Source organism: Neopelma chrysocephalum, unplaced genomic scaffold (assembly GCF_003984885.1).
Source record: "Neopelma chrysocephalum unplaced genomic scaffold, ASM398488v2 Primary Assembly neopelma1_84, whole genome shotgun sequence".
Taxonomy (NCBI): Eukaryota; Metazoa; Chordata; class Aves; order Passeriformes; family Pipridae; genus Neopelma; species Neopelma chrysocephalum.
Window position 1 is genome coordinate 8,630,851 of NW_020897746.1, and position 26,106 is coordinate 8,656,956.

At 43.0% G+C, this 26,106-nt stretch overlaps 2 protein-coding genes across 20 annotated transcripts in view; one reads left to right on the top strand and one right to left on the bottom strand.

The window, feature by feature from the left end:
* Positions 1-26,106, bottom strand: part of BPTF (bromodomain PHD finger transcription factor) — a 62,010-nt gene that overhangs the window by 481 nt on the left and 35,423 nt on the right. For 7 of the 19 annotated variants that reach the window (XM_027691977.1, XM_027691989.1, XM_027691985.1 and 4 more), the window contains 12 exons: positions 25,827-25,950; positions 25,031-25,254; positions 23,689-23,911; positions 22,667-23,463; positions 21,850-21,932; positions 20,232-20,457; positions 19,487-19,830; positions 16,137-16,310; positions 15,006-15,198; positions 13,971-14,055; positions 12,039-12,225; positions 9,405-10,313 (listed from right to left, as the gene is read on the bottom strand). In XM_027691977.1, coding sequence (XP_027547778.1) covers positions 10,277-10,313; positions 12,039-12,225; positions 13,971-14,055; positions 15,006-15,198; positions 16,137-16,310; positions 19,487-19,830; positions 20,232-20,457; positions 21,850-21,932; positions 22,667-23,463; positions 23,689-23,911; positions 25,031-25,254; positions 25,827-25,950 — 2,697 coding nt within the window. In that variant the 3' untranslated portion in view covers positions 9,405-10,276. The other 12 variants (XM_027691991.1, XM_027691984.1, XR_003535637.1 and 9 more) reach the window with 11 other exon arrangements.
* Positions 2-6,196, top strand: CUNH17orf58 (chromosome unknown C17orf58 homolog). Its single transcript, XM_027692019.1, has 5 exons — positions 2-511; positions 2,322-2,921; positions 3,040-3,120; positions 4,665-4,856; positions 5,379-6,196. Exons 1-5 carry the CDS (start codon positions 460-462, stop codon positions 5,564-5,566), a joined length of 1,113 nt encoding a protein of 370 aa, XP_027547820.1. The 5' UTR covers positions 2-459; the 3' UTR covers positions 5,567-6,196.

The following is a 26,106-nucleotide window of genomic DNA, read 5'->3' on the forward strand; positions in this document are numbered from 1 at the left end:
GATTACCAGCTGTGTAAGTGGAGGTGGCCAGAAATCCCCAAATATGTTCCACTGCAGTGCACATCCTTCACAGATGCAGCGAGGCTGTTCCAGCACCTTCCAATTCCAATATGAATTCTCCATATCCAATAAACCCTGACCTGTTCTGTATGTTTTTTCTCTACAAAGTGCCATAAGAGGCAAGACTGTCCCCCAAATAAAAAAATCTGTTGCTAAAAACATATCATTCCCGGCACACAGGGGCCAGCAGCAGCACAGAGTTATTCCCGATGGGAAGAGGTGCTGGAGCACATCCCTCCTGGGCAGGGGTGGTGGAGGGACGGCAGCAGCTTGGTCTTGCTCCAGTGGGTTGTCCAGTGAGTGATTCCCGTTTCCCCTAAGGCTGCCTCTCATTAGCATGAAACGGGGGAAGGGCATAAAAGACTCCAGTTCATTTTGAGTCTGGAAAAATACTTCAAAATGACAACCCAAGTGTTCTGGCTCCTCTGCTTTGCCATTAGATCATCCTCCGGTAAGTCCGTTGCATTCGGAGCGGGACTGGGGCAGCTTTGCCTTTGGAATCAGGGGAGGCTGAAGACATTCCTGCAAATCCTTGCCCTCCAGGCTGTAGCCTTTTCAGCAAGTCATATGTAAGGGCTCGGGAAAGAAACATTTCAACCTGTTTGTGGGATGGGAATGCAAATTGCAATATTTGATTTGTCAGATTTGGAGGAACTGAGAGCACCTGGCAGGAGCAGACAGGGAGCTGGTGCCATGAGCTCTCAGTGGCAGGTGAGGTTTGACTTGCTTCTGCATCTGGGATTTTTATAACTTTTTATAACCTCTTTTAGTCCCCTACACCTGTAAATACCAGGTTTCTGACTGACTGCAGCTCTGTGCTGCCATGTGTGCCTGCAGCAGGCTGTCCTGAACTGATTTATTTGGAGTTTAGTACCTCACTGACAGAAAATAAATAAGATTTACATCTGTTCCATTGGGAATTGGTTACGTTGCAGTCATATGTCTTATGCTGCAACAGCCAGACAGGAATATGCTGGTACAGGAGGAGGAACCTCAAGGTCCTGAACGGATTGAGTAGAGAAAAATGAACTATTTCTTGTTCCACTCCGTGACTGAGAGAGCGTGATGAACTGGCAGGAGAGTGTTCTTACACACCCAAGTGTGAAACACCTGTTCAGAGTGCACAGCTCATATTGAACCATCTCCAAAACACCCTTCCCTGCTGCTCCCTTCAGCTTGGACTCCTTCCACCCCGCTCTCCATGGACATTCTTTTGACTTTACGTGTGGCCAGCCCGAATATCAGGGAATCTTTCCCATGACAGCAGCTGGTGAGAGCAAAGGGGGAGAAGTGGCAAGGTCAGCAGTTGAGTCAGTCAGAGGAGATAAACCAGGACGTTGTTCATGTGTGGATGTCAAACCTCTCTTTTCACACAGGGATTGGGATCAGCCTCCTACACAGAGTAACCACAGCCACGAACACCCCGACGGCGGCTGTGTGGGGGTGAGCTGTGTGAAAACTCTGCTGGCTCACTCAGGGCATGCACTGAGGGGCTAAAGGAACAGGAAAAATGGACTGCAAGGGGAAATTTCTCTCTTCCCAGGCTAAACAGAAGGCCATTTTGCTTTTTGAGGTCCAAGTGATTGAGGTGAAGGTATAAACAAAAGCATAGGTGACCGCCCAGCTTGTGTGAACAGTGTCAGTAAGTCATTTCTCACTGTATTCCCAGACACTTCCTCTCTTTCTCAACCCTTGTCCTCTCAAATTAAGAAAAGCCTTGAAATAACTGTTTCTCGGCAGCAATAACCTAATTACCAGTTAGAAATCCAAAACTGTGGATAAAGATCTTTCCAGTAATGTCCACAGCCCAAAGCTGCTGAAAAGTCCGGATGACACTGTCAATAAGGCATCCCATGGATGGGAAAACCAAATAGTTCTGCTGTCATGGTCTTTTAAACAAGCATCCCAAATGGCAACGTGAACCTTGTTTCCTCAGATGCTCCCTGGAGACTCAGGGGTTTGAGAAAAGGGTTTGTTTTTAATTTGCAACAATAATAAAGTAAAAATGCAAACCTCCCGTTCTGCTCACACAGCTGCATTCCCTGCGCTGGGCCTGCCACGTCTGAGTACAGAGCAATGAGCTGCTCTACTGTATTTCATCTGTTCAGCTATTTATCAGTTATATATTCATCAGTTATTAGTATATCAGTTATATTATATATTGTTGAGGGACGTATGGGCTAGAACCTCAACTCCTCCCATTGAGAAGAACATAGAATAAAAAACTGAAAGTGCTGATTTTCTCTCTCCTTTTGATGTAGGATCCCTGCCCTATGCTGAGAAAGCTGGCCAGGCCCTCAGCAAAGATGCTTTTAGTTCAGCAGCTGCTGCACCTGGGCAGGTGAAGTTGCCAGCCCGTGGCACCAGCAGTGCCAGTGGGAATTCCAGGGAACACTGGCTCCTGCCTCCCACCCACCTGCAGCCGCCAAAGCCTCCTGAAATCACCTCCCTGCTGTGGGACAAGAAGAAACGCACCAAACCTTCCCTGGAGAACAGCACAGGGCTGAGGAAACACCTCTGGCAGCCTCTGGAGAGCCCGGCTGAGGGGCCTTTTCCCAGCTCCCCCGACTCCAGCCAGGCCAACAGGAAGCACACGGATCGGCGCCGAGCCGGCGCTGCCAACAGCGTGTCCCGCTCCCACCACGGCACAGCCTCCCAGCAACAGGGGACACTCACATGGGGAGCTCATCCTCCCCCTGACTCAGTGGAGTCAGGTGATCCCAACACGCTGCACTTCAACCGCCCGGGCCAGACAATCCCCTACAAACACCCCGATCCCGTCACGAGGATCCCCAAACCCTCCTGGGTCACCAACCGCTGGTCCCCCGGCCCACCCGACCCCCTGGGAGTGCTGAGGAAAGGTAAGGACAGGCTGCTCTGGACAGGGGTACCCAGAAATTCCAAAGGCTGGGTGGTGTAACTGGGATGAAATATCCCCAAAGGCCCATTTCTGTCCCTCAGTGTGTGTTCCCGTTCCAGATGGTGACAAGGACAAGGAGTGTCTGGCCCAGTGCAGGGGAGAGCGGGATGAAGTGGAGGCCTTTTGTGCCAGTGAATTCGGTAGGTTGTGTCCTCTCCAACCCACACAGACAGAGCACAGGCCCTGCTGTTCACCTGCTGCACTTCCAAAATACTGTTAAAAAATACCATAAGTGTGTTAAATAATTACCAAGTACACTAAGAGTCCCCATCACAGCTCTTTATAAATGTACTTACGTTGCGCTTTCCCTACCTTGGGCTAGTATTGATCTTTTTTTTCTGTTCCCTCTACTTCCCACTCCTGGCAGGAAAAGTGTCCTTGGGACTGGTCAATGGAACTGAAAGGACCAATTGTTTTAGATACTCTCAGATTAAACATTGTAGCTGGGTTACTTACCTCCTACTACTTGGAGCGACTTTGATTTTGGGGGCTGAAGTTTGAAATGAAAATATAATGGTGAACCAAACAGAACTAAAACTGTGATCCTCTCTCTAGAGAGGATTCTTCCAGAAGTTCCTTAGGATTCAATGTCTTTAGTCCTTGTGTCCACACTGATGTAACTAAAGATGGCAGGAAACAAGCTGGCATTTCTGTAGGGACTGTTTAAGGACAAGCATTTTCTGACTGAAATCCTGCCTTGTGCTCACGAAGTTGTGAAACAGATACCAACTTTTTCTCACAGTATTTTAAGAGATAAGGAAAATACAACCCCAGTGGTAACAGATGTTTCCATTTGTAGAACATAAACACGTTAGGAGACATCTGTTTTCTCTAAATGGAGAAGTCAGGAAGTGCTTTCTACAAATGCTGCCTGTTTTGGTTTTTACCACTCTCACGCATTCCTGTGCAACGGGGGCTTTACAGCGTGTGCTGTAGCCTTTAACCAACAGCAGCCTCACTCTTCTCTCCAATTGAAAAGACAGGTAGGAAAAAGTCTGAGCAACAGCTGAGCCAAGGTTCCATTGCAGTGATCAGAGAGCTTCCCATTTCTTTACATTTCCAGTGCTGAATCAGAGCTCTCCCCACCAAGGCAGGTGTAACACCAGCTGTAACAGCCCCCTTTGCCTTTCCCACCCGACATGGTGCTGTTTTCCCATTCCTGGAGTCAGCTCAGCACTTGTCAGAACCAGGACCTGGGAGCACAGCATGAAGTGATTGTCTGAACACACAACACGCCTGCTTGGTGCCTTTTATTTCAAATACCCAAGTGTTTCATTTCCAGCTCACCTTTGTACTGAGGTGGGAAGTTTCATTACCCCACCTTTGTACTTCAATGGGAAGTTTTACTTTTGACCATTTGACTTTGTTAGATAAACACGTCCACTTTTTATGTGTTGGGATAGAAAATGGTACTAAACCCATCCCTGTCGTTTGGAACATTCTATAAACGTCACTAAGAAACATCTCAGGCCTGTAAAGCACAAGGTTAGTAAGGCAGCAGAAACTCAGGCAATGACCTCACCAAAGGTGACTTGAAGCAACTCCCACTGCCCACAGAATCCAAGGATTTCTGCTGACACTTCCTTTGAGCATTTTAAATAAGAGCCTTCACACATTCCCTGAGCTGCCACCATATATACAATCTGATCCTTGCTTTTTTTCCTCCCTCTCTCCCTTAAAACAGCAGTGAATGGAATTGTTTATAACATGGAAAGCCTGGGGAATGGAGTCCACTGGATTACACTCCTGGTGAACAGTGATGGATTGTACAAGATGAGTCGCCTGTACGTCATTCCCGATGCCGCCTTCTTCCGAGTTCACATCCTACTTGTGGATACTTTGAACTGCAGTAAACCCTGTCCAGACTTTAAACTTGGTAAATAATTCCAGCTAAATCCATTCTGCTATTCCTCTGCATGCAGCGCCGTCTTAGTCTGCCCTAGTTTAATAGGCTTACCCTGGGTTGTTGTGAAAATCTGGAAAAAAAGCATTTCCTCAAAGTGAAGGGCTTTTTCCATCCCAGTTTCTTGAAACTTCCAGAAGAGAAGCTGGAAGAAGTCAGGTATCAGCATAGTCCTTTCTTAGCTTTATCCAGTTCCAAAACAACTGCAAGTTTTCAGGATTGCCAAAGCAGTTTAAGCAGGAGCTTAAGCTGATGTCTTTGTCCTTAGTCCAGTTTTCCTTCTAAATGCAAGTTTATCAAACACCAGTATTTGCCCCAGCAGTAAATCATGATGTCTGTGCAACAACCACCCACAGGTCCCAGGGGAGCTCCGGGTGCCGTTGTACGTTCAGGATGTTTCCAAAGGGCACAACTTCCCACCTGTTCCCGCCCCCCTCGGAGCGCAGGGAGTGATCCCACGTTCCCTGTGGCCCAGCAGCCTCGTTTGCTTTGCAGGGAGCAGGTACATCGTGATGGGGAGGATCTTCCACAAGCGCCGGGAGCTGCCGGCGGAGCTGCTGCCGGCCCTGCGCGGGCGGCTCCGGCCGGGCGACGGCTGGATCGGGAGCAGCAGCAGCTACGTGAGGAGGTTCAACAGGAAAAGGGATCACAAAGTGCAGGCGGCGCGTTCCAAGTGTCCGTAGGGTTCGGTGGCTCCATCCAGGACACGGGGAGCAGTGGGAGTCACCCCCCAGGGCACACCAGGCCAGGGCACCTCATGCCAGGCACCGGCTGCGATCGGACACTGCTTTGTGCTTCAGCAAACACGGAATGCCTTCAGCAGGCACCTCTGGGGGGGTTTAGCACAGAAGTCAGGCTAGGGAATGTTAACTGGTCATGGATTTGCTCCAGCTTTTTCAGAGCCCCAGGTTATTGTAGCCTCCCCTGCTGCAGTGCACTCCTAATAATCTGTAGTAAATGTACAGTTCTGGAGGCTTCATCCTCAGTGCTCAGCAACTGCACTTTAGAACCTCTCACCTTGAACACGTTTGATCTGTACACAGCTATGTCTGCTCAGGATGTCACACAGTTCTGCCTGAAGTATCACATGCATTTGATTCAAGAGAAACCAACAGCACTAAGTATCACTTGTATTGTTTTGGTCTCCTCAAACGTGTCTTTTGTGCTACTTCTAAAAATCACATCATTCCTCAAACAGAGCTGGGTGTTCACAGGAAGCACACAGAATGGAGGGTAACTATTTGAGTGTATGAACACACTAACTGAAAGCACATCAAGAACTGCACAACACAAATGCCCAATTTGGCTCATGAGTAATGGCACAAGTTCATTCCAAGGAATGCAGAATGAGCATGGACTGCACAGTGTGTGCCTGGTTACACAGGCAGTGCCTCCTGAGTGCCATTCCCCTTCAGAAATATCACCCAGCTTGTACTTGCACATCAGTAAAGTTACTTTTAAAATCAAAGATACAATCTTTTAGTACCTTTAATGTGGTGGGACAGAAGAACCTGTGAAAGGGCTGCAGAGGGAATCAAATGTTTGCTGTTCCCAGTCAGTGTTTGCAGATCTTAAGTCTGTAAAAGAAACTAATAAAATGTTCATGAGGTTCTGGTTTCACCATCTCCTGGGTTCTGGAAGGCCCAAAAAGCTTATGTTATTATATCAAACAAAGGCATCTCCTTGTTTGACAAGTTGGGGATTTGACAATACATATTTATATTAAGAAATGGAAAAAGGCAGTGCAGCTTAAAAACCCCCACATATACAGTGGTATGACATGACCTGTAACAGGAAGTAGTGGTTTCTATAAGCATTTTCTGTCTTGAAACAAAGGTAGTTCTGGCACATTCTACCTGTCACACATCTCTGCAGCTGCATTTAGTGTCACTGAAAAGCCACAGAGCAAGGGATGGGTGACAGGTCACACTGCATCAAGCATGTCTTGATATGAACCAAGTACCAAGAGCAAACATCACATATTTGGGACCCAAAGGCTGAGAAATTTACTCATAGTGTGGATCTACCTAAAAAGTACATTGTCTCACTTACTGCTCTGTGAAAGCCTTTGCATGGAGCACACCATGGATAGATGGAATTTTCCTGAGAGACTCTGAGGGGGCTTTGATTTGGCAGCAGGAATGTTCTGGCAGCGAATCTGAGCACTGGAGTGACTGGAACGGACAGGAGGAAGGAGGAGGAAGAGTTACATGAGCATCTCAAGTTTCTCTGTTTCTATTTCCAGTGAAGTCCAGGGACTAACCAGCAACTCCTCCAGGCATCCCCCCTCCCAGAGCAGCATCCAAGCCCTGTTCCCACTATTGTAACCTAACCCAGGGAAGTGTGGGTACAAACCCAACGTGTATCTCACTGTGATTGTCCCTGGGAAGGGATAAGCACAGGACAGCAGTGCTCAGCCCGAGTTCCATGCCAATAACTGACACAAAACACTCTTGGATAGAGCTGCTGCTCTGGGAGCCCGAAGAACAACTTATGCTGTGTTCCCTTTTTTCGTCCTCTTACCTTTCTATTCTTTCTTGGGAGATCCCTCCTTAAAATGTTCCCACACCAGCTGAGCAAGAAGCCACTGCATGTCCCAGCCCAGCTCAGACAGAGCTGGAGCAGGACTGTTGATCCCAGGCTCATCCCATACTAAAGGTACATACTCAATAAAAAAGATTTCTTAGGTCAAGAGTCTTTCACTCGCTATTCCAAAACCCTCACAGCAATAACCACAGTGAGAAGACAGAACTCAAGTCCAGCAGCTGCCACAGTAATTTTGGTACCTTACAGTTGACAGTTTTCTCCCCAGCAGGATCAATAGGAGAATTCTGCAGCCGACACACAGAAATCCAGGTGTACAGGAATATTGTTGTCTTCTTGTCTCTCTGGGGTTTACTTGAGGCTTTTGGCTCAGCTCAACTTTTCACTCTACTTTAAACCTCCATTAACTTCTGCATGAACTAAACCAGGACCGAGGGTAATTGCTTCAAATTTGAGGAGACAGAAAGAAAAATCAGGCTGGTACAGTTCACATTATCACAACGTTACAACACAGGCCATTTCAAAACAACTTGCAATAATTTATAAAATACAAAGAGGAGGAAAACTGATCAGAGACCACAAACCTTATGAACTTTATGCTTTAAGGCAGGTGGGGATTAATCACGAGTGATTTATTTCCAATAACACCATTTAACTGTAAAAGTTCACCACTAATAAATTGTGAGAAGTACCTTGACCTACTCCATGGCAATTGAACACACTAAAACAAGATCATATGGAATCACAATGGTTTGGGTTGGACAATTAATCAACAGGATTAAACTGCATGGATGGATTATATATGATCTGGCAATGCCAAGACCTATATCCCATAACATCATCAAATGTTTCATTAGAAACACCACCAAATTCATGTCAAACACATTACTTTATTTGTCTAGGATGATGTGTCCTATAAGGTACAAAAAAGTACTGTTCAGTTTGCCACAATTTGTTAAAAACAGCAATCTATTGCCTACAGGTAGGAAAGGTTTAAACCATGTCATATGGATTTAAGTATGAATAAATAGTCCAGAAATACTGAGGAGTTTGGATGAGATGCAGGATATTCCCAGTGCTGTGAACGGGGAGGTTTTTCCTTGTTGCATTAAAACACAATGCTTACAATATGCAGCATTTTTTAAAAAAACTTCAAAGGACAACATAACCTAAATGCAACTACTCTTCTTTGACTTTCAGAAGCATAAATGGATTATTGTTTCCACACTGAACAATTAGTAATTTTCACATATAGGTTAAATGACAACATTTGTATGTACAAAAACACACGAGTTTTTAGTAGATAAAATCCCCCCAGAAGAACCTGAACACCTGAGCTGAAGTGTAAGAAAGGGTGGTGAGCAGCAACACCTTTGTAAGAAAAATAACAGACGAGGTTCTTGCATAGCAAGGTGTGAGGTGAAACCCAAAAGGAGCTTATCCATGAATCAGGTAAATCCCAGACCACTGTGGAACACAAGTTGACTGTGAATTAGTGCAAAAGGTGGTCGAGGAGCTGCAGAGAAACCAGGGCTGGGAACTACAGACAGGTACCATGAGCAAGTCACTTGCAGGGGGGAGATGGGAAAGAAAACCTCCTCATCTGCAATTTGCATCTTCTTGGACTCCAGTTTATCCCACAGGAAACACGGAGGCAGCCCAGGACGCCTCCCAGGGATACAGTTACACGTGGTACTCCACATTCCCAGAGCACTTGGCAAACACCCCTGAATTCAGCAGTGGGCAGGGACACTTCACAAGATACTTCCTTACCCTGTTCCATCTGTTACAGTCATTCTGGCACCACTGGAGCGACATTATAATGGGATAACAGGTGCTTAGGAATGAACCCTGGTATCCACAACCTTGGGAGCAGTGGGATCCGACCTCCCTGGCCATTCCCACCCCTGTTCCTTGCAATACCTGCACTCCTGCACGGAGCCCACGTGTCAGCGCACACTCAAACACACCTCCGGCTGTGGGGAGAACAATGATCTCCATTTATTTTGTTTCATATACATCCATATTTTGAATTTTAATACAAAAGAAAAAAAAAATTAGAATCTGACAAATGTTTACAAACAAGATACCTTCAAATAGATTTTACTCAGTTCAGTCTGGTGCAGAGTAAATGACAAATTGTACTGTTATATTCAAGGCAACAGAGTCTGTAGTCCATGACCACTCAGCCCAACTTCTATGCAAGCTTGTTTTTATCTACCATGAATGATAAACTCCTTGTTGATTCCCAGTCCTGTGTGTGTGCACATGTGTACATAGCAGCTCCTTTCATAGAAAGAAAAGACATCTAGAGGTCTTCTTGTACTTTTACCTACAGGAATCATGTTAAGATACAGAATGGATTACATGGAACCGGGGCTGGATTTTATAAGAAAAAATAATTAGCTGACAAATGAGGGCAGCAATAAAAAAGCGTCTTTTTTGCAACAATAAATAAATACAGTCAAAGTTTTCTGTGTGGACTTTAAACCAGCTTCTTCACTGAAGAACAGACGTGGCATTTCCATGGAGTTAAACGTGACCCCATTTACTGTATCTTTTTTTCTTGCTCTCTTTCTCTCTCTCCTTCACCAAAACAAAGTTTTCCCGCTTCTGCCACAATAGTACAACAATTTGATCTTGACAAGAAAGTGGTGCTGCTGATTTTTTTTTATTTCTTTGTCCTTTGGACAAAATAAGCCAAGAATATAATTTGACTGTTGTGACCAATAAAAACGCAGTTTACATCAAGTCTTGTCAGGACAACCTGACTAAAAACATCTGGCTCCTTAATTAAAAATTGTCAGACAACCAGATCCTTGCTCGTGTGTTTGGTAACACGCTGAACTCTAAGAAGCTGTAGACTGCAGTTTGTTGTTATGGGACCTGCAGAATACAGAAGAAAGTGAACAATTAAGCACCCTTCAGTTTGGAGAACACAAAGTGTTGCCAAGGGTAAACCACAATAAAGGAATTACCACCACGTTGCTTCCACTTAGTTTTTTCCCCTTCAAAAAAAAAAAAAAAAAAAAGAAAAAAGAACACTTAAAATAATTCTCTCTGAATATTAAGCATGTTTTCTCCTACAGAATACAAATATTTCAGTACTTGGAAAATGCAGTGTGTCTCTGGAATATTCCAAAATGCCTGCCATCAGTTTTACTCACATATTTACATAATAGTAGTCCATCAAAAGGAAAGTAAAAAGACATTTTTAGTTGTGAATATTTATAATAAGATCTACTCTGCTTAAATTTATTCAAGAAGTCTTTGGATTAACTTAATAGAAAAAACTGAACAGGTATGTTAAAATCACATTTTTGCTAAGCAGAGTTCAGCAAAACTCCTCTTTGACATTCACAGTTTTATTAGTGACTTAAAATTAAACAATAAAATACAAGGTTTCCAAGATGAATTTTTCATTTTTCTCCATACAGTATTTGAGGAACGGGACAATTTGTGTTAATACAGTTACTTTCACCAGTGTGACTGCTGGCAACAAAAACAACAGTTACTGTTTAGACAAGTGAGCTGGATTTTTAGGGCAGTTTAATGTCATTGAATTGTACAATAAAAGAAAGTGACCCCAACATCCAGTTCTGATTCCAGTTAAAAAGTTCAGACTAAAGATATCACAATCTGCAAGAAAAGAAAGAACATGGATGGTATAAATGAAAAACAATAACAAATAAGATGCAGCAATGAAATCAGTGTGCAAGTGCTGGGTACCAGCTATGACAGTGACAGAAACATGGGCTGAAAACCACCTGACAAAAATCACTAATATGGTATTAAACTGAAAAGAAAAATGCTGGACTCATTCATTTGACTCTTCCCTTCTTATCTATCCTACTCTCATTCCATGTGAAAATCAGCTTGCACAGCAATGGAGAGAAAGTGAAGCTTTCCAAGGGATGTAACTCCCATGGATGTGCTATTGGGTAGGACAGGCAAGGAACAAAAATGTGTGGTAGAGCTGCATAGTTTTTTAAGGAATGTCTGTGTAAGGGAAATACTCTACAGTGGCCCTTCTACAGAAAAAAAAAAGGTAAGTTTAATTTTGAGAGGTAAATTTTGAATTCGGTTCATTTTTCATCTACTACTTTAAACTGTACTTATTCCCTCTGTTTCAAAGGTGGTGAGTTGTAAAAAGATGAGAGAAGGAGTAAAACCGAAGTATTTTAATTTCTTCCATTGGATTATAAGCTTCACAGCAGGATTGTCTCTTATTAGCATGAGAAGTATTTGCTGCAGAGTAGAACATCATCAGAACTCAGACACAGCATTTGTCCTGATCAGAAATTATTAAGTTTTCTGCAGGAATGAGTTAAAGTGTCACTCAAATTTTGTACATTTCTGATGCTGCCCAAATTTCTATGTAACAACTCCTTTTGAGCAAATATTCCAAAGTAACCTCCACAAAAGTAACCTCCACAAAATCATATTTAAACCTTAATTTTGACCAAAAAAATGATAGCTGGCTATTATAGAATTGATTATAGATTGATTTCCCTTTAAAAGCAAGTTGTCCAGGAAAGTGCACGGGGCAGCAAATCCCTGTATGAACGTGAGCTTAGAAAGGAGATTTTAGGGGAGAACACCCAAACTTACCTGCTTGCCTTAAATCCTTTTAGTTTCTGTACAAAGAAAGACTCGAGAACTTCTGCACACTGGTAAAAAGGGGAGTCACTGGGATTGTAGTAACGGCAGTTATCAAAAATTTTGGTCATATCTGCCACAAACTCCGTGACCTTTTTGTAGTAGCGTTTCAGGATCCGTTCTTCCATGGTGGCCAGGTCTTTAAAGAAACCAAAGAGTGCTTAAATGAGACATTTTCATCCTAAACAGAAGTCTACACTGTCAAGACTGTGGGAAACAAAGCCTTATCCAGGTTAGTTGCTGTCCCAGGGGTGCTGGGTGTGATGGTGGCCCCAGGAGATCTCCCTCACAATAAACACTTGTGCATGAACGTGTTGTGTGCAGCTGAATTAAATCAAATGCAAGTATCAGAATGACCTTGGAAAACTTGGGTCTCTTGCAGGAAGCTCCCTGCTTTTTCTGAAGAAATTAAGGGGGGGAAAAAAAAAGGTCAGATAGTCTGGATTCAGTTTCTGGTATTGTACCTTCTGATTATTTTTTGAATTCCCGACTTGCTCTGAATGAACTATCAATTCTCATGGGCATGTGCACATTACACATGGCACAGAGGAAAGATTTCAAGTGCAGGATCATGCAAAATGCCAGAGCTCTCATCCTTCCTGACCAGACACTTTAAAGAGACAGGTATGGTGAAGTGAGCAGTAATTGTCCTATTTTAATGCAAATATCCATTAAAAGAGGGAGAGGAATGAGAACTGCCAAATATAAATATAACTGTGTAAATGTCTAGTGGCACTTTTAGACAGAAAAACAACTTATCTACCCTTGGGAAAAGCCCTTGAAGTGCTTATTTTTAAATACCATAATGACAGAAAGTGTGAAAGCAACTGCAGATGGGCCTGCGTTACCTGGTGCATTTTACTCAGATTTACTTTTATACTTACAAGTATCTTTTCCTCCTACTTAGGTCAGAAAGAGCTAAATGCATTTTTTATTTCATTCAATCATCATATGCTTAATGATATTGTTATTTGAGCTTTCCTTATAAACTTTAACCCATCAGCTATGAAACGTGTTAAGCATTTTCATAACAGCACAATCCAAAAGCAGAAAAGGAGATAATTTCTAAACAAAAATATTGTTTTCAGTCAACATACTACAATTTTGCCAAGATGCTAATTTACCTTTCCTATTTCTAGGGTGAGTAAGGAGTAGGTGGGAAAGCTCAAATGATGCACTGGGTCTCATTTAGAGATATGAAAAGTTACTGGTCCCATAATGGAAGGAAAGGAATAACATTCCCAACAGCATTTCCCTCAGGAGGTGGATCTTCCCAGGTTTCACATTCAAGTGCTTATCCAGATTATTCCCAACTACCTGCTAAGCTCTAATGAGACCAGAGTAAAGCACCATAAAGCTGCAGCATCTCCCTCTCTTCTTTCCCCACATGCACAACATCTGAATCCATTTTGTTCCTACAAACAAATTACGTGGAATACAAAATTTAGTGCTCTATCAAGTCAGATGAAGATGATTTTAAACTCCATCTTAAGCTGCATGTCACACTTCCCTGTGTTAGCACCACCTTCTCCTCAGCCTCTGGAGTAATATCCCAAACTTTGTAGGTGCACAAAGACATAAAAAACCAGCAAAAGGAAAACATAACAAAATTGTCCTCTTTAAATAAAGCAACTTAAAAACAAGAATTCTAATCTATTGCTGCACTGACTTCCACATTTCATCTGGTGAAAGGAGACAGCCAGAAGTAGGTATCTTAACCCCCATGAACTTCTAAATATATTAATGAGAAATCACATTGTTTCACCTGCCTCACTGCACAAACTGGGTATTTTACAACATATGGTCAGAACTGGTCAGCAGGGAATTAATCTGGCATTCAAAAGCCCAAATCCCCTCACTCAGGCTCTTCTCACCAACACTTACCCATTGGTTCTTTAATGACACCATAATAATCTGGTGCATCGTTGGGATCTACTGGTTCTAGGAAGGGCCATGCCATCTTGTGAGCCTGGCAGGGAAACAGGACAGAATTAAAAAGAAAATTAAATTAGCACTATTAATAGCTAAATATTTTCATCATCCTTTTATCTGTTGGGGTCTAGAGTTGAATTTAAGGAAAAAGTGCAGCATTATATGAAAAAGTGACTAGTTCTCATCTGATGTTTTAAATGTCAATGACCGAGTAGTTGGGCTTCAAAACAGGAAATAATGTGAAATTCAGACATAACAGGATATTGTGCTGAACAGGCTGCATGGAAAAGTATGGAATGAATTTACTGAGAGTGCTTTCAAGTACTCAAAAAATTAATTTGTTTCCATAAATGTATGCAAAATATAGGACAACAAAAATATTACTTACAGGATTTCTGTTACCATAATTTTAAGAATTTTAAGAATTCTTAAAAATTCTTTACAGCTGTAGCAGAAAAAGCCTATTTGGGAGTGACAGACAAACCAGAAATATACTGTATCAGACAGTGATGTTATTCTTATTATCAGGATGCCATCATTTACATGCTGATAACGACCCCCTGTGAGAACACTGAAATCTGCTAACTCTGAATTACAGTGCAGAAATGTAGAACAGAAACCACAACAAAGTGATCTGAGAACAGAGCAATGCACCTTGTTCAGAAGAGAACATTGGACCTTCCACACCCTGTGCAGTTGGGTTTCCACTCTGCCCTTTGGGATTCTGAACCTGCTTCCCCTAAAAGCCTTTCAATGAAGACATTGCTTAGTTTCACTGACTCAGAAGCACTGATATAGTAATTCTTGTAAATATTCTTCAGCACAGTAATGTCAAGCAAGTTTGCAGCTGACCCAGTGGCATTTCTCACCAAAAAGCAAAGCTTTGCTACTCCCTCTTCATGAAGAGTTACCACAGAGAAACCAAACCCTCCTCCAAGGCTCAGGAGGGAGTGAAGCACTCCAAGGTGCTGCCATCCTTCTCCTCACCTGCAAGGAGCGCAGGACTCTCCTTAACCCTTCATAGTCCTTGTCAGTGAGGGGGCTGAGCACAGTCATGGCATCCTCTGTGGACTGGCACTGGGGACACACGTACTCGTCGATGAGATCGGCCTCGCTCTGCAAAATGCCAACGCAGCGCCCGTGATACCAGTTCTGACACCGGTCACAGCCAATGTAGAATCTGCAAGAGCCAAACCAAGTGTCAGTGCCTTCACCTCTTCAATGCCAGCTTTGCATTTAAACACATAAACCTGCAATCCCCAAGCAGATAACTTGGCATGATTATTCAATACAACAGTGCAACGTGATATTTCGGAGTGACAAATTCTAACGACGCTATTCCGGCTGCTCTCGTGTTTACAAACAGGCTAAATTACAGACCATTGCAAAACAAGCTCCTGAATTTTATAATAGGCACTTTCAAGCAATTGAGATTGCAAAAATCATTCTTCTGCTTTAGAGATGAAAGGAACAGTGGAAAGCCAGAAGTCTCACCCAGCCAGTATCCAAACCAATTCAAGATGCATTTTGCACAAACTGGACTAAAACTAGGGCTTGGTTCACTCCATACAAGCATTTTTCATATGGGAGCTTCAGTCTTGTAATTGAATACAGGAGGGGTATTCTATGACACAAAGCCTTACAGTAAAAGATGTATATTTATACATATATATATATATCTCTCATATACCAACCATACACCCCCACACTAAAATTATGTTTTCTAGCCAGATCAAAGCACAAAAAAATCCACTCAATACAGCATTTGTCATTTAATCTAACAATCCCTTGTTAAAAAAAAAATAAAAAAAATTATAAAGTAAAATAAATCCCAATTTAAATTCACGGTGTTTTGGCATAAAAACTACAACACATTTTGACCACCCTGAAAACTCCACTTTTCCTAAACATTTACCGAACAGAAACATTTGGGGGACCGGGGAAGGAGGGGAGGGGGAGAAGACAATTACCAGAAAGCAATTTTGTATTACGAATGAATACAATATATGCAGAATAACTCGGGTTTTTTTCTTTTTTATGCTTGGCAAGGAACAGGAAAGCACAGTCAGAGCAGTTTGCTACCTAAACATGGAATAAGAGGTTCTGATCCGAACTCACTGCGACTCATCATAAGGTGTTCTGCAGATACAGTACAACTCCTCACTGCTGCCCTCTTGTGCCCGTTTACACTCATTACAGATGTACACATCCATTTTCTTAGCCTCCTTTTCTGTGATTCCAACACATTCTCCATGATACCAGTTAGTACAAAGATCACAGCCAATATAGAACCTAAAAGTGTTCACAATGAAAATGACAATGTAATTGTCATTTCAAATGGCATGGCACTTTTCCCTGCGCTTCTCTCTGACGTACTTGCTGTTGGCCTGCTTTCTGTCTCAAGTTTCCCTGCTCCCTGCCCTTACAAACTTGTCTCATGCTGCAGCTAGACTGGCAGTAAGGTCACTTGGGTCAATTTTAAATTCAAATGCACATGTATTAATATGTACATAGTAATATATAACCAGAGTGGGCTAAAAATCTACTGTCTTCAGTGTGCATGTGGAAAAACTATCAAAGGCACAAAAAGACAAGGCCAAAGAAAAAGGTTTACATTTTCAAAATTGCAGCTCAAAAGCCACTGAAACATTTCCTTAAGGTTTGAAAATGTAGGTCTCAGTTAATTTAAAAAACAAAAGCGAAGCGCAAACACCAACTAGGAGTTACAAGTACACTACAAGAACATGCAACCAGCCATGTGTAGGTACTACTGGTACAACATGATACGAAAGAAAATGGGGTCAGGGCATGGTTGTCAATTTTAAATCTTGGTGGGGTATTTTTTTGGGGGGGGTGTGCACTGAAAAACTGATAATAAAGTACTTAAAATTGCGACAAAGTGGAATGTGGACCGTTCTGGAGTGAATAATGTCTCGTCTCAGACACAGCTGTGTGACAGAACCAGGTATGGTATGACACAAAGTGAAGGGAACCAGGGACAGAACCATGGGGATGGGACCTTGCACAGAATGATGTGACAAAACTGCAAAATATTATGCAAGGATGTTTGTAACTCGTGTATGGACATCTCAGGACACACCTGTGACTCGTGACAACCAGATGGGGACGGTGCACATCCATTCTCTCTGCCTGAGCAAAAGCAAGCGGACTGGGAACCTCCATCTTCCTGGATTTTGGAGAACACAACCCCCTGCCACGTGCTGCTGTAGGAATTCCTGCCATCCTGTCAGTCTGCAACACCCCTGGGACACCACACCAGCACCAGGGCAGTGCCTACCCCACGTTCCACAAAACAATCTCTAATTCCCTGGGCCTCTGCACACACCCTGGACACCCAGATCCTGCCTTTTCTCTTATATTTTGCAGTCAGGAAAATCCTAAAAGCAATAAGACATGACCCAACTTCCATAAAGAATGGACAGACAGAGGTTCTGACAACTCTCAACAACTCAGCCTGTGTTCCCTTCCCAAGAGGGGCTGTGGCTGCTCCTGGGGATGTGGAAGCAGTTTACATCCAGGTGTGGATGCCAAACCTTGCACTGGACTGTGGAACAGGTGTCACACCATGCTTTAACAAAGAAGTTGGATCTAAGTAGGAATCTTAGAAAGATATCTTCACTGACCATCCTCAAAAACAATATCAGCAAATCCCTATAGCCCTGGAGTATCACAAATGAGAGCCAAACATAAGAAATTTGCAGTAAAATACGCAGCAGAATTTACTACATCCAAAAAAATGTACAGGGTATTCATAAAATACCACAAATTCGCTCTTCAATTAGCACATGTATCTTTTCTGAAGTAGAAAAGAGACACCAGCACAAAGAGGAAGATCTGATGCCTACGTATGTATGAAAACAAAAAATGTTTCCCACAAAATTGTTTTAAAACTTGACTAATTCCTTTCCAAACAGGGAAAGGATTAAGGAGTTCAATGGTACAGCCACCATTTGTAAGAATATCAAATTTAAAACTCACAAAAAGCAGAGCAGCAGAGCTGAATCACATTGCTGAGGATACTACTGAGTTATTAACCTTTCATTTTCTTCAAGTTTTATTCAGTGCACTGAAGCACATGATTCAGGCTATCAAAATTCAGTCTGTGACCACAGAGTTAGTCTGACAATCAAATCCCTTTGCTCACAGAATTTGTTCCTCTCATTTTTGTGCCAGTTGTACCCCTCACTAACTGGAGGCAGTAACACACCTCTGTTCAGGATCACACCAAAGAACAGGGTCCCCTAAATGCACTGGGTGACAAAGCCTGACACAGACAACATTCCTTCAGTGATATTCCTTAGAAGTCACAGTGAATTCCCAGCCAGGGCATCCCTCTGCCCTTTCTGCAGGATTGGCAGCACTGGGAGCAGCCCCATTCCCCACGCTGAAGGACTGGTGGAATGGGCAGAGCCACTCAACAACCAAGAGGAAAATAACCCCTAAGACCTCAACTTCATTTAAAAAAATAATTAAAATCCACAAAAGGCTAGAGGGAACCTCAAGAGATCCCCTAGTCCTGGCCCTAACTTGGAAGGAAGAACCATTTCTGGAGTGAAAGCACCACTCCAGCTCTATGGTTTCTCTCTGTTATCAGCATTTGATCCACCACCAAATGGCAGCAATTCATACTTTTGAGTGTGAATCTGCTCACTTGTTGAGCAGATAAATACTCAGTTGGAATTGGTCTGAAGTCAGATTTATTTTACATACATCTCTACACAGCTCTCAGATGTCAACCATTACTAACTGCTGCTGTTAGGCAGGAATCTGTAACACTATTCCCTGGAATCCATTGGATCTCCCACTCCACCACTTACAACATTTCTTCACAAACTCTGTACGTAGCATAAATATTTGTCCTCATTCACAATCAGAATCAAACTACAGAGAACTGCAGTTTTCACTTTGTCAAATGCTTGAATGTTCATTTTATTTTTAACAACCCTGGGATGCAAAGTCTAAATGGAAACCATTTCTACCCGAAACATTGTCCAAAGTGAACTGCAGTCCAGTGGCTCAGAGCCCCCTTTACTGGCTACTGACTTACAAAAAAAAGTCTTTTATACTGGAAGACGGTACCAAAACTATTTATCCACAAGAAAATGCCCAAACCAAGTTGTCACTTGCTTCTGAGGCAGAGGCAAAACAGCAAAAGAAAGAGTAACAGAGCGGAAGGAAAAAAAAGAAAAGAGTATGTGCATGTGAGACAGGAAGGTCACACAATGGAGACATGCAAACGAGGAAATATAAACCACGAACAGTAACAGCATAAATCAGGTATGTTAATATTTGTAACTGCTAGTGGAAAATAGAGACTTTATTCTCTATACTTCAGTGATCACTGCAACGACCTGCCACTATCTCCAGTTCTAGCACTGCCTGGCACTAACACTGACACTAAGCCTACACTAAGAACATGCAGGAGGGGCTGTGGCATCACTACTCACTTGGACTCGTCGTAAGGCGTTTTACAGATGCAGTAAAGCTTTGTGTCCTTCTTCGTTTCCTTTGAGGTAGTAGAAATCATTTTCTTTTTCTTGGACTTGGAAGCCGAGGAATCCTTCTCCTCCTCTCGTTTCCTCTTCTGGGAGGACACTGGCACTGGGACAGTGGTGGAGGAGCAGGAGGTGACACTGGCTGCCTGCTGTGGTGGTGGCACTGGTGGCACTGGTGGTGGTGGTGGTGGGGCAGCGGCTGCGGCTGCGGCGGCTGCGGCTGCTGCTGCAGCAGCTGCTGCCTGGGCCTTTTCCTTTTCTTTCTTAATTTTAGTCAAGTCTCTCTTTAGCTCCTCCTGAAGTGTATTAAATGAATAAATAGAGAGGGAGGCACTTTATATGATTATTTCAAGACAGCATTACAGTCTAGGCAAAAATCCCCACACTTAAAGAAAAGAAAACAATTAAATCCATTTAAATATGCATTTTTTTCATGTTCTTAAACTGTAATTCACACAACATTAAGGGATGATACTCTTGGGCTACTCTGGCCCACTGGCTGTAAAAAAAACAAGGTGACTTCAGTCCACAAGAAAACCAAGAGGCATCCAAAGGACATAAAGTAGGTCGGCAGAGGATCCATAACCACAGCTTCTTCCTGCAAGTATCCTTAAAATCTCACTGAGCAAACAAAGGTTCACACATAAATGTTCTCCCCAGCTTAAAATCAAATTAGTCTTTGAGACTCTGCCCTTACCTGCACTTCAATCTGTAGATCTTTGTCCAGAAGTGCTCTTTTTTTCAGTATTTCAGCTTTCAGCTGTTCTTTGTGCTTGAAGAGCAGAGCTGAGAGCTTGGTGGCGTTCTGTTTGCTGCGCTTCTGCTCCACGCTCTCCTCTCGCTTCCGCTTCTTAGCTGCCTGTTTTTCTTCCTTGTCTATCTTATCCAGAATATATTTCATCACTTGGTTGCACACAATCATCCTAGGGAAGGAATAAAGAAAAGGGACATTGTGCTGAGCTGCCTGTTAACTCCCAGTTGAGAAAGCAGGATCAGGTCTCCAGTCACTGCAAGCTAAATTATCGTATTTCTTAAGATGCACAAGGTAAATTTAGTAACACACAGTGCTCCCACTCCTGCTTATTTACACTGCTGGGAGAGATCAAGACCCTTATTAGGCTCAAGAGGGCCTTAACTGATCTGAGTACTAATTGCTCCACAACTCCCTGCAAAGCTTTGGCTTTAATATGATTAAAGACATTTTCACTCAATCTGGTTTCCACAACCTTGTTTGAAAGAGCTGGATGTTTATTCTGATTCAGGATGAAAGTGAGTTGGAAGCCTGTAACTCCTAAAGCAGACATTTCCTCACTCCAGTGACCACCAAATCCTACTAGGATTTTGTGTTTTGGCCCAAGGACTGACAAATAGTTTTCACTGTATAAAATTCACTATAAAACAGTTCCCAATTTCTTCACTAATGACAGCTCAGGATTAATTTTTCATCTGTTTGCTGTACACTCAACTATAAATCTATTTTCCTGCTTATTTATTTTTGGAGAAGAATAAATCAGTGAGATGGAAAGACAGCTGCACCATGAACCAGGCTAGTTAGAACCTTTTTCTCTCCCCTTTTTTAAATTGGACTTCTGTCAGTCGAAATACCACTGTGGCTGTCTGACACCATTAAATGAGGAGAATATCCAACACACCTTATTCCTTATGCAATTGTCCACACTAAATAAGTAGTACCCAGTGATAGTGTTGTAATCAACTGAGCTTGTGATTTGATGATTAAAATCTTATAAAACACACTATTCTTTTTCTTAGTATCTGACACACAAACTTGTGATTATCTAATTGAAGCAACTGCAGGAGTGAAAAGGAGTCCCAAGGCAAATGACACACACTTCAAATTTCTGTTTAGCAGCTTCCAGCATAAAATCTCCCAGTTTGTCAAACTGTCTCCCAACTCTTCAGCTCCTTCTGCAGAGTGGGATGTGCAGAGGACAAGAATGGAAACAAATGGCCACGATAAAGGACAAACAAAAACCAGGCTTTTTTTTTGCAGCAGAACCACTAACTCTCCATTCTGTGCTCCTTCAAGGATGGGTTTTACTTTGAGTTTAAAAACTGTGGCCAGCTCCAAACATGATAAATAACATTACTTAAATAACATATAATCAAAATAAAATTGAGATTACACAGGATTCAATCAAAGTTAAGATCATTATAAGTGCTACTTGAAGCAATTTTGAACGAGCAACATTTCTTTAAGCAGGTTTTTACAAACCAGTGTTTTGTTATGCCACCATTAAAAGAGGTTATAAATGTAAAGCTTTCACATCTAGAGATTCACTGTGATGCACATTCACCTCTGATTTTCTTCCCTCTCAGCTGGAGTCAGCATCTTCTTCTGTTTCAGGTGTTCTATGACAGCATTCTGCTTCATAACCACCTGCAGGATGACACAGAATCCAAAATAAAAGATGAACACTTTAGCCAGTATTTCACAGTATTACTGGGAGAACCAGGACATTTCCTAAGTTAAAGAAAAGGAGTGTTATTTTTTTCACTCACTGACAAAATAAAGCTGATTTTATCGGGGGAGCAGTGCTAGTTTAAAGTAGTTATTTGAAAATTGAAAAAGAAATTGCAAATTAACATCCCACCCCCAGAGTAGGATATTTTGCTTATGTCAACTTTAAACCCAGGGTCTAAATGTAAATTGACTGTATTTCCTCAGTGACTGGTTGTTTTATTTTAAAAATGGTAAGAGCCTGATATATCTATTTTTTGGTTTTAAGCCCTGCAGCCATCCAACAGCTTTACATCTCAGACACCTCTTTGGAACCTCAGTTTTCAGGTAATGAAAGTACTGCACATGTGTTCTGACCATCAGCTCTCCTGGCTATGACCTGTCTTTCCTGAACTGAGAATAAAGATGGATTGTCCCAGCAGCCAGTGGTAAGTTGAATCAAGGTGACAGAGGAATGCAAACATGATACAAGTGACTCGATGTGCTGAATTAACTCAGAATATTTAATTAAATGGCCAAAAGCAATCCTGCACTAACTTCGAAAGAATCAAATTAACTGCCTATCAAATGTATTAACATTGTTAACAAGAACAGGCATTTAAAATGAGCTTTGTTTCATTCATTAAGGTTCAATTTCCTTCTGTTAACTTTACCTGTTTCTGGATAATGTCACTTTGATTAGAAGCCTGAAGGGTGTGCTCACGTTTAATTTCTATCTGTTGCTGCTTTTTCTTCTGTTGCTGCTCCCTGAGCTGCTGAACTCTGTGCAGCTGCTCCTGAACACTAGCTGCTTGCACTGTCACCACATTCTGAATCTGGTGAGCCTGCCCTGGGCTGCTTTGGTGGATGTGAAGGGGTAACTGCAGCTTGATCTGCTGGGGCAAACTGCCTTGTATCTGAGCCACCACCTGGGACTGCAGCTGGGAGAGAACTTGCACTCGCTGCTGAAGCTGAGGCACTGCAATAACTTTTGTTGGAGGCTGCTGAAGTTGCAGCTGAGGACGAGCTGGGGATTGCACAGGAACCTGATTTAAACTCGGAAGGGTTGAGACCTGCTGCAGCTGAGCTGGAATTTGGATGGGAGCAGGGGGCTGCATCGGGCTCGGTTGGTGGGTTGGAGTCTGCACCTGAGCTGGTTGCTGAGCCTGGGCTTGGGACTGGCCTTGGGGCAGCACCGCGGGCTGTGGCTGGATCGGGACTGGCGCTGGAGAGAGCCCTGGAGCCTGGGCTGGAGACTGAGCCGGAGATTTAGACGGTTGTGCTTCGGGAGGGACTGGAGAGTCACCAGGAGCTGGAGTCTGAGCCTCGGGCTGGCCCTGAGCCTCGGGCTGGGGCAAAGGCGGGGTCTGCGCCGGAGCCTGGGACTGCTGCTGGCTCGGAGGCTGTCCCTGAACTGGTGGCAGTGCTGATGCTGGCTGGGCCTGCAGAGCCTGCTTCTGCTCCCCTGTACCTGGAAACGAGGAAAACAAGCATTCCATTAACTTCAAATGGCACATCTATGAGCCTGACTCATTCAAACCTCTCAGAACTACTGTAAAGCTCTATGCAGAAATCCAACAGGCTTTGCAGTACACTTCCAACAAATTTACTGTAATAACAGACCCTCTCCAACTGCAGGAAAACTCTCATACAACTGTAATTGAAGCTTTTTTCTGCTGAGCAGAGCGATGCTTACCCGAGGTTGAAGTAGAAACCGTGGTTGTAGTTGTGCTGGCTGTAGTAGCAGCTGCTGGGAGTGGGGTGAAAAGGAACCTCTGAATTGTACCATTTGGCATAGCTGCTTGCATTAGTTGCTGTCCTGGGCCAGGTATTACAGTCACACCCTGAGGGATTAATTGTAGCTGACCAGTAGTCTGACCTTGTCCCTGAATTACCACAGTTAAGCCTTGACTGCCACCCTGAAAAAAAAGTTAATGTTGATGTATTAGTGATATAATTCCTAGACAGACTTTGCTGAAAATCAGAACAATTAGGGGTTTGGATTTCAGAATTCAATACTGTTACCACATACCATATCCCTAAAACCCAAAACTAGCATTTGAGATCATGAAATACTAAAATACACTTTCAACAATTCTATCATCAACAGATGACTGGGTTGGAGTTAGTTACACATTTTGTGAACCCATAGTAGAGAGTAAGGTCCCTACAAAAATTCTTCTGTGTCTTTGGTGTAGAAACTCACAGAATCCCAGAATGGTTTGGGTTGGAAGGGACCTTAAAGATCATCTTCCACCCCCTGCCATGGGCAGGGACACCTTCCACTAGCCCAGGTTGCTCCAACCTGGCCTTGGACACTCCCAGGGATGGGGCAGCCACAGCTTCTCTGGGTAACCTGTGCCAGGGCCTCCCCACCCTCACAGGGAAGAATTTCTTCCTGATATCTAATCTAAACCTGCCCTCCTTCAGCTCAGAGTCTTGTTCCACATAAAAAAAAATGTAACCTAGCAACCAGCAGCCTGTACATTACAATCATTCATACACATTATTTATAATTTGTGGAACAGGTATTGTGATAACTCAATGAAGTCTATTTTTAGCCCATGCTTGATTCTCAACTTATTTTTTGCTGACAGATTCTCATGATCTCAGCAGAAGCTTAAAGAACCTTTTCCTCCTTCACTTCCAGCTACTGTAATTTTTCCTCTGAGACTCTGAATAACATGAATGGAAACCAAATCTTCACACAAAATCAGAAGACAAGGAACGAACGTTCTGATCTGAAGGTCTGTGAAACAGGTCATCCGGAATAATTATGTCCCTTACTGCTATTAAACACTATTTTCCACACTGCTAAACAATCCTGATGCCAGTCACCTTACTGGGGAATCCAACAGGAAGCAATAGTTAAAACTTTCCAGGCACTATTCAAGCTTCTTTCAGCCTGTAATTACGCCAATGGTCACCCCAAATGAAGGTGACCCACAGATTGAAGAGCAGATGCACGACACTGCTGGAATCCAAAGGCTTGGGAGGTGTTGGCACAGTTGCACAGCCAGGGCTGGACAATGTTTTACCTGTCCTTGTGTGAGCTGGGTGAGCTGGGCCATGGTGAGCTTCACCTGCCCCTGCTGAGGGCGAGGGGGCTGCGAGGGGGTCTGTGGCTGCACTGGCTGAGGGGGAGTTCCAGAACTTGTGACTGTTTTCTGCCCAGCACTGGAAGCAGCTGTGCTGGTACTGGAAACTGCTGTTGAGACAGGCTGACCCCTGATTATCTGAGTCACCACTTGCTGTGTCTGACCTGTAAGGGAATAATGTGAGATAAGAAACATGTTTCCAGCATTTTAACCATAAGCACAGCAAACCTCCCAGGCCCAGCTTGCAATGGGGTGTGATGGTGATCACACAGGTGAAGCAGACACTGCAGTTTGCACATAAATTTTCTTCACAAACCATTTGTCTGGGTGATTGACTGAAAAAAGTCTGCAAAATGTTTTCTATTTTATTCAAATTTGCATACATAGGGAACACTTCAGACACTTAGCTTCTTCTTTTGTTTGTTTTTTTTTTTTTCTTAAAGGCAAGCTTTCTCAATGCAGAATTACCCTAAATGTTTTTAAGTTTTTTCAGTTGTTTTTTTGGTTTTTTTGTTTTTTTTTCCCCCAAATGAATGGACTTATAAGTACTAGATTTCCCAGTGTCAAAGATGAAACACAGTGACAAAGCCTGCAACCAACACATTCAAAAGCCAAAAAAAAAGGCACGAGTTAAAAGTCAAGAATCAAAATGAGGGACATAACGATACAAAAGGAGTTTATGAAGAAACAAACCACGGATTTGACACTGCAAATTTAAATATTAAAGTGAACCTACTGGCTGGAAGAATACCTTGTTGCACCACTACAGGTGTTCTGATGATGGTCTTCCCAAGGGTTGACTGCTGGAGTGGTGTCCGGATCACTGTCATTCCAGGGCGGAGCGGTGTCCCTGGCACTACCTACGGACACCAGAGTGGAGACCACGTGTAAACTTGGGAAAAAAAACCCTGGGATATGCCCTGAATGTTTTTTGGTGTGTGGTTTGTTTCTGGTTTTGGTTGTTTTTGGTTTTTTTTTAAATATAGTAAGAAATAATAAGATAGAAGCAGCTCCAA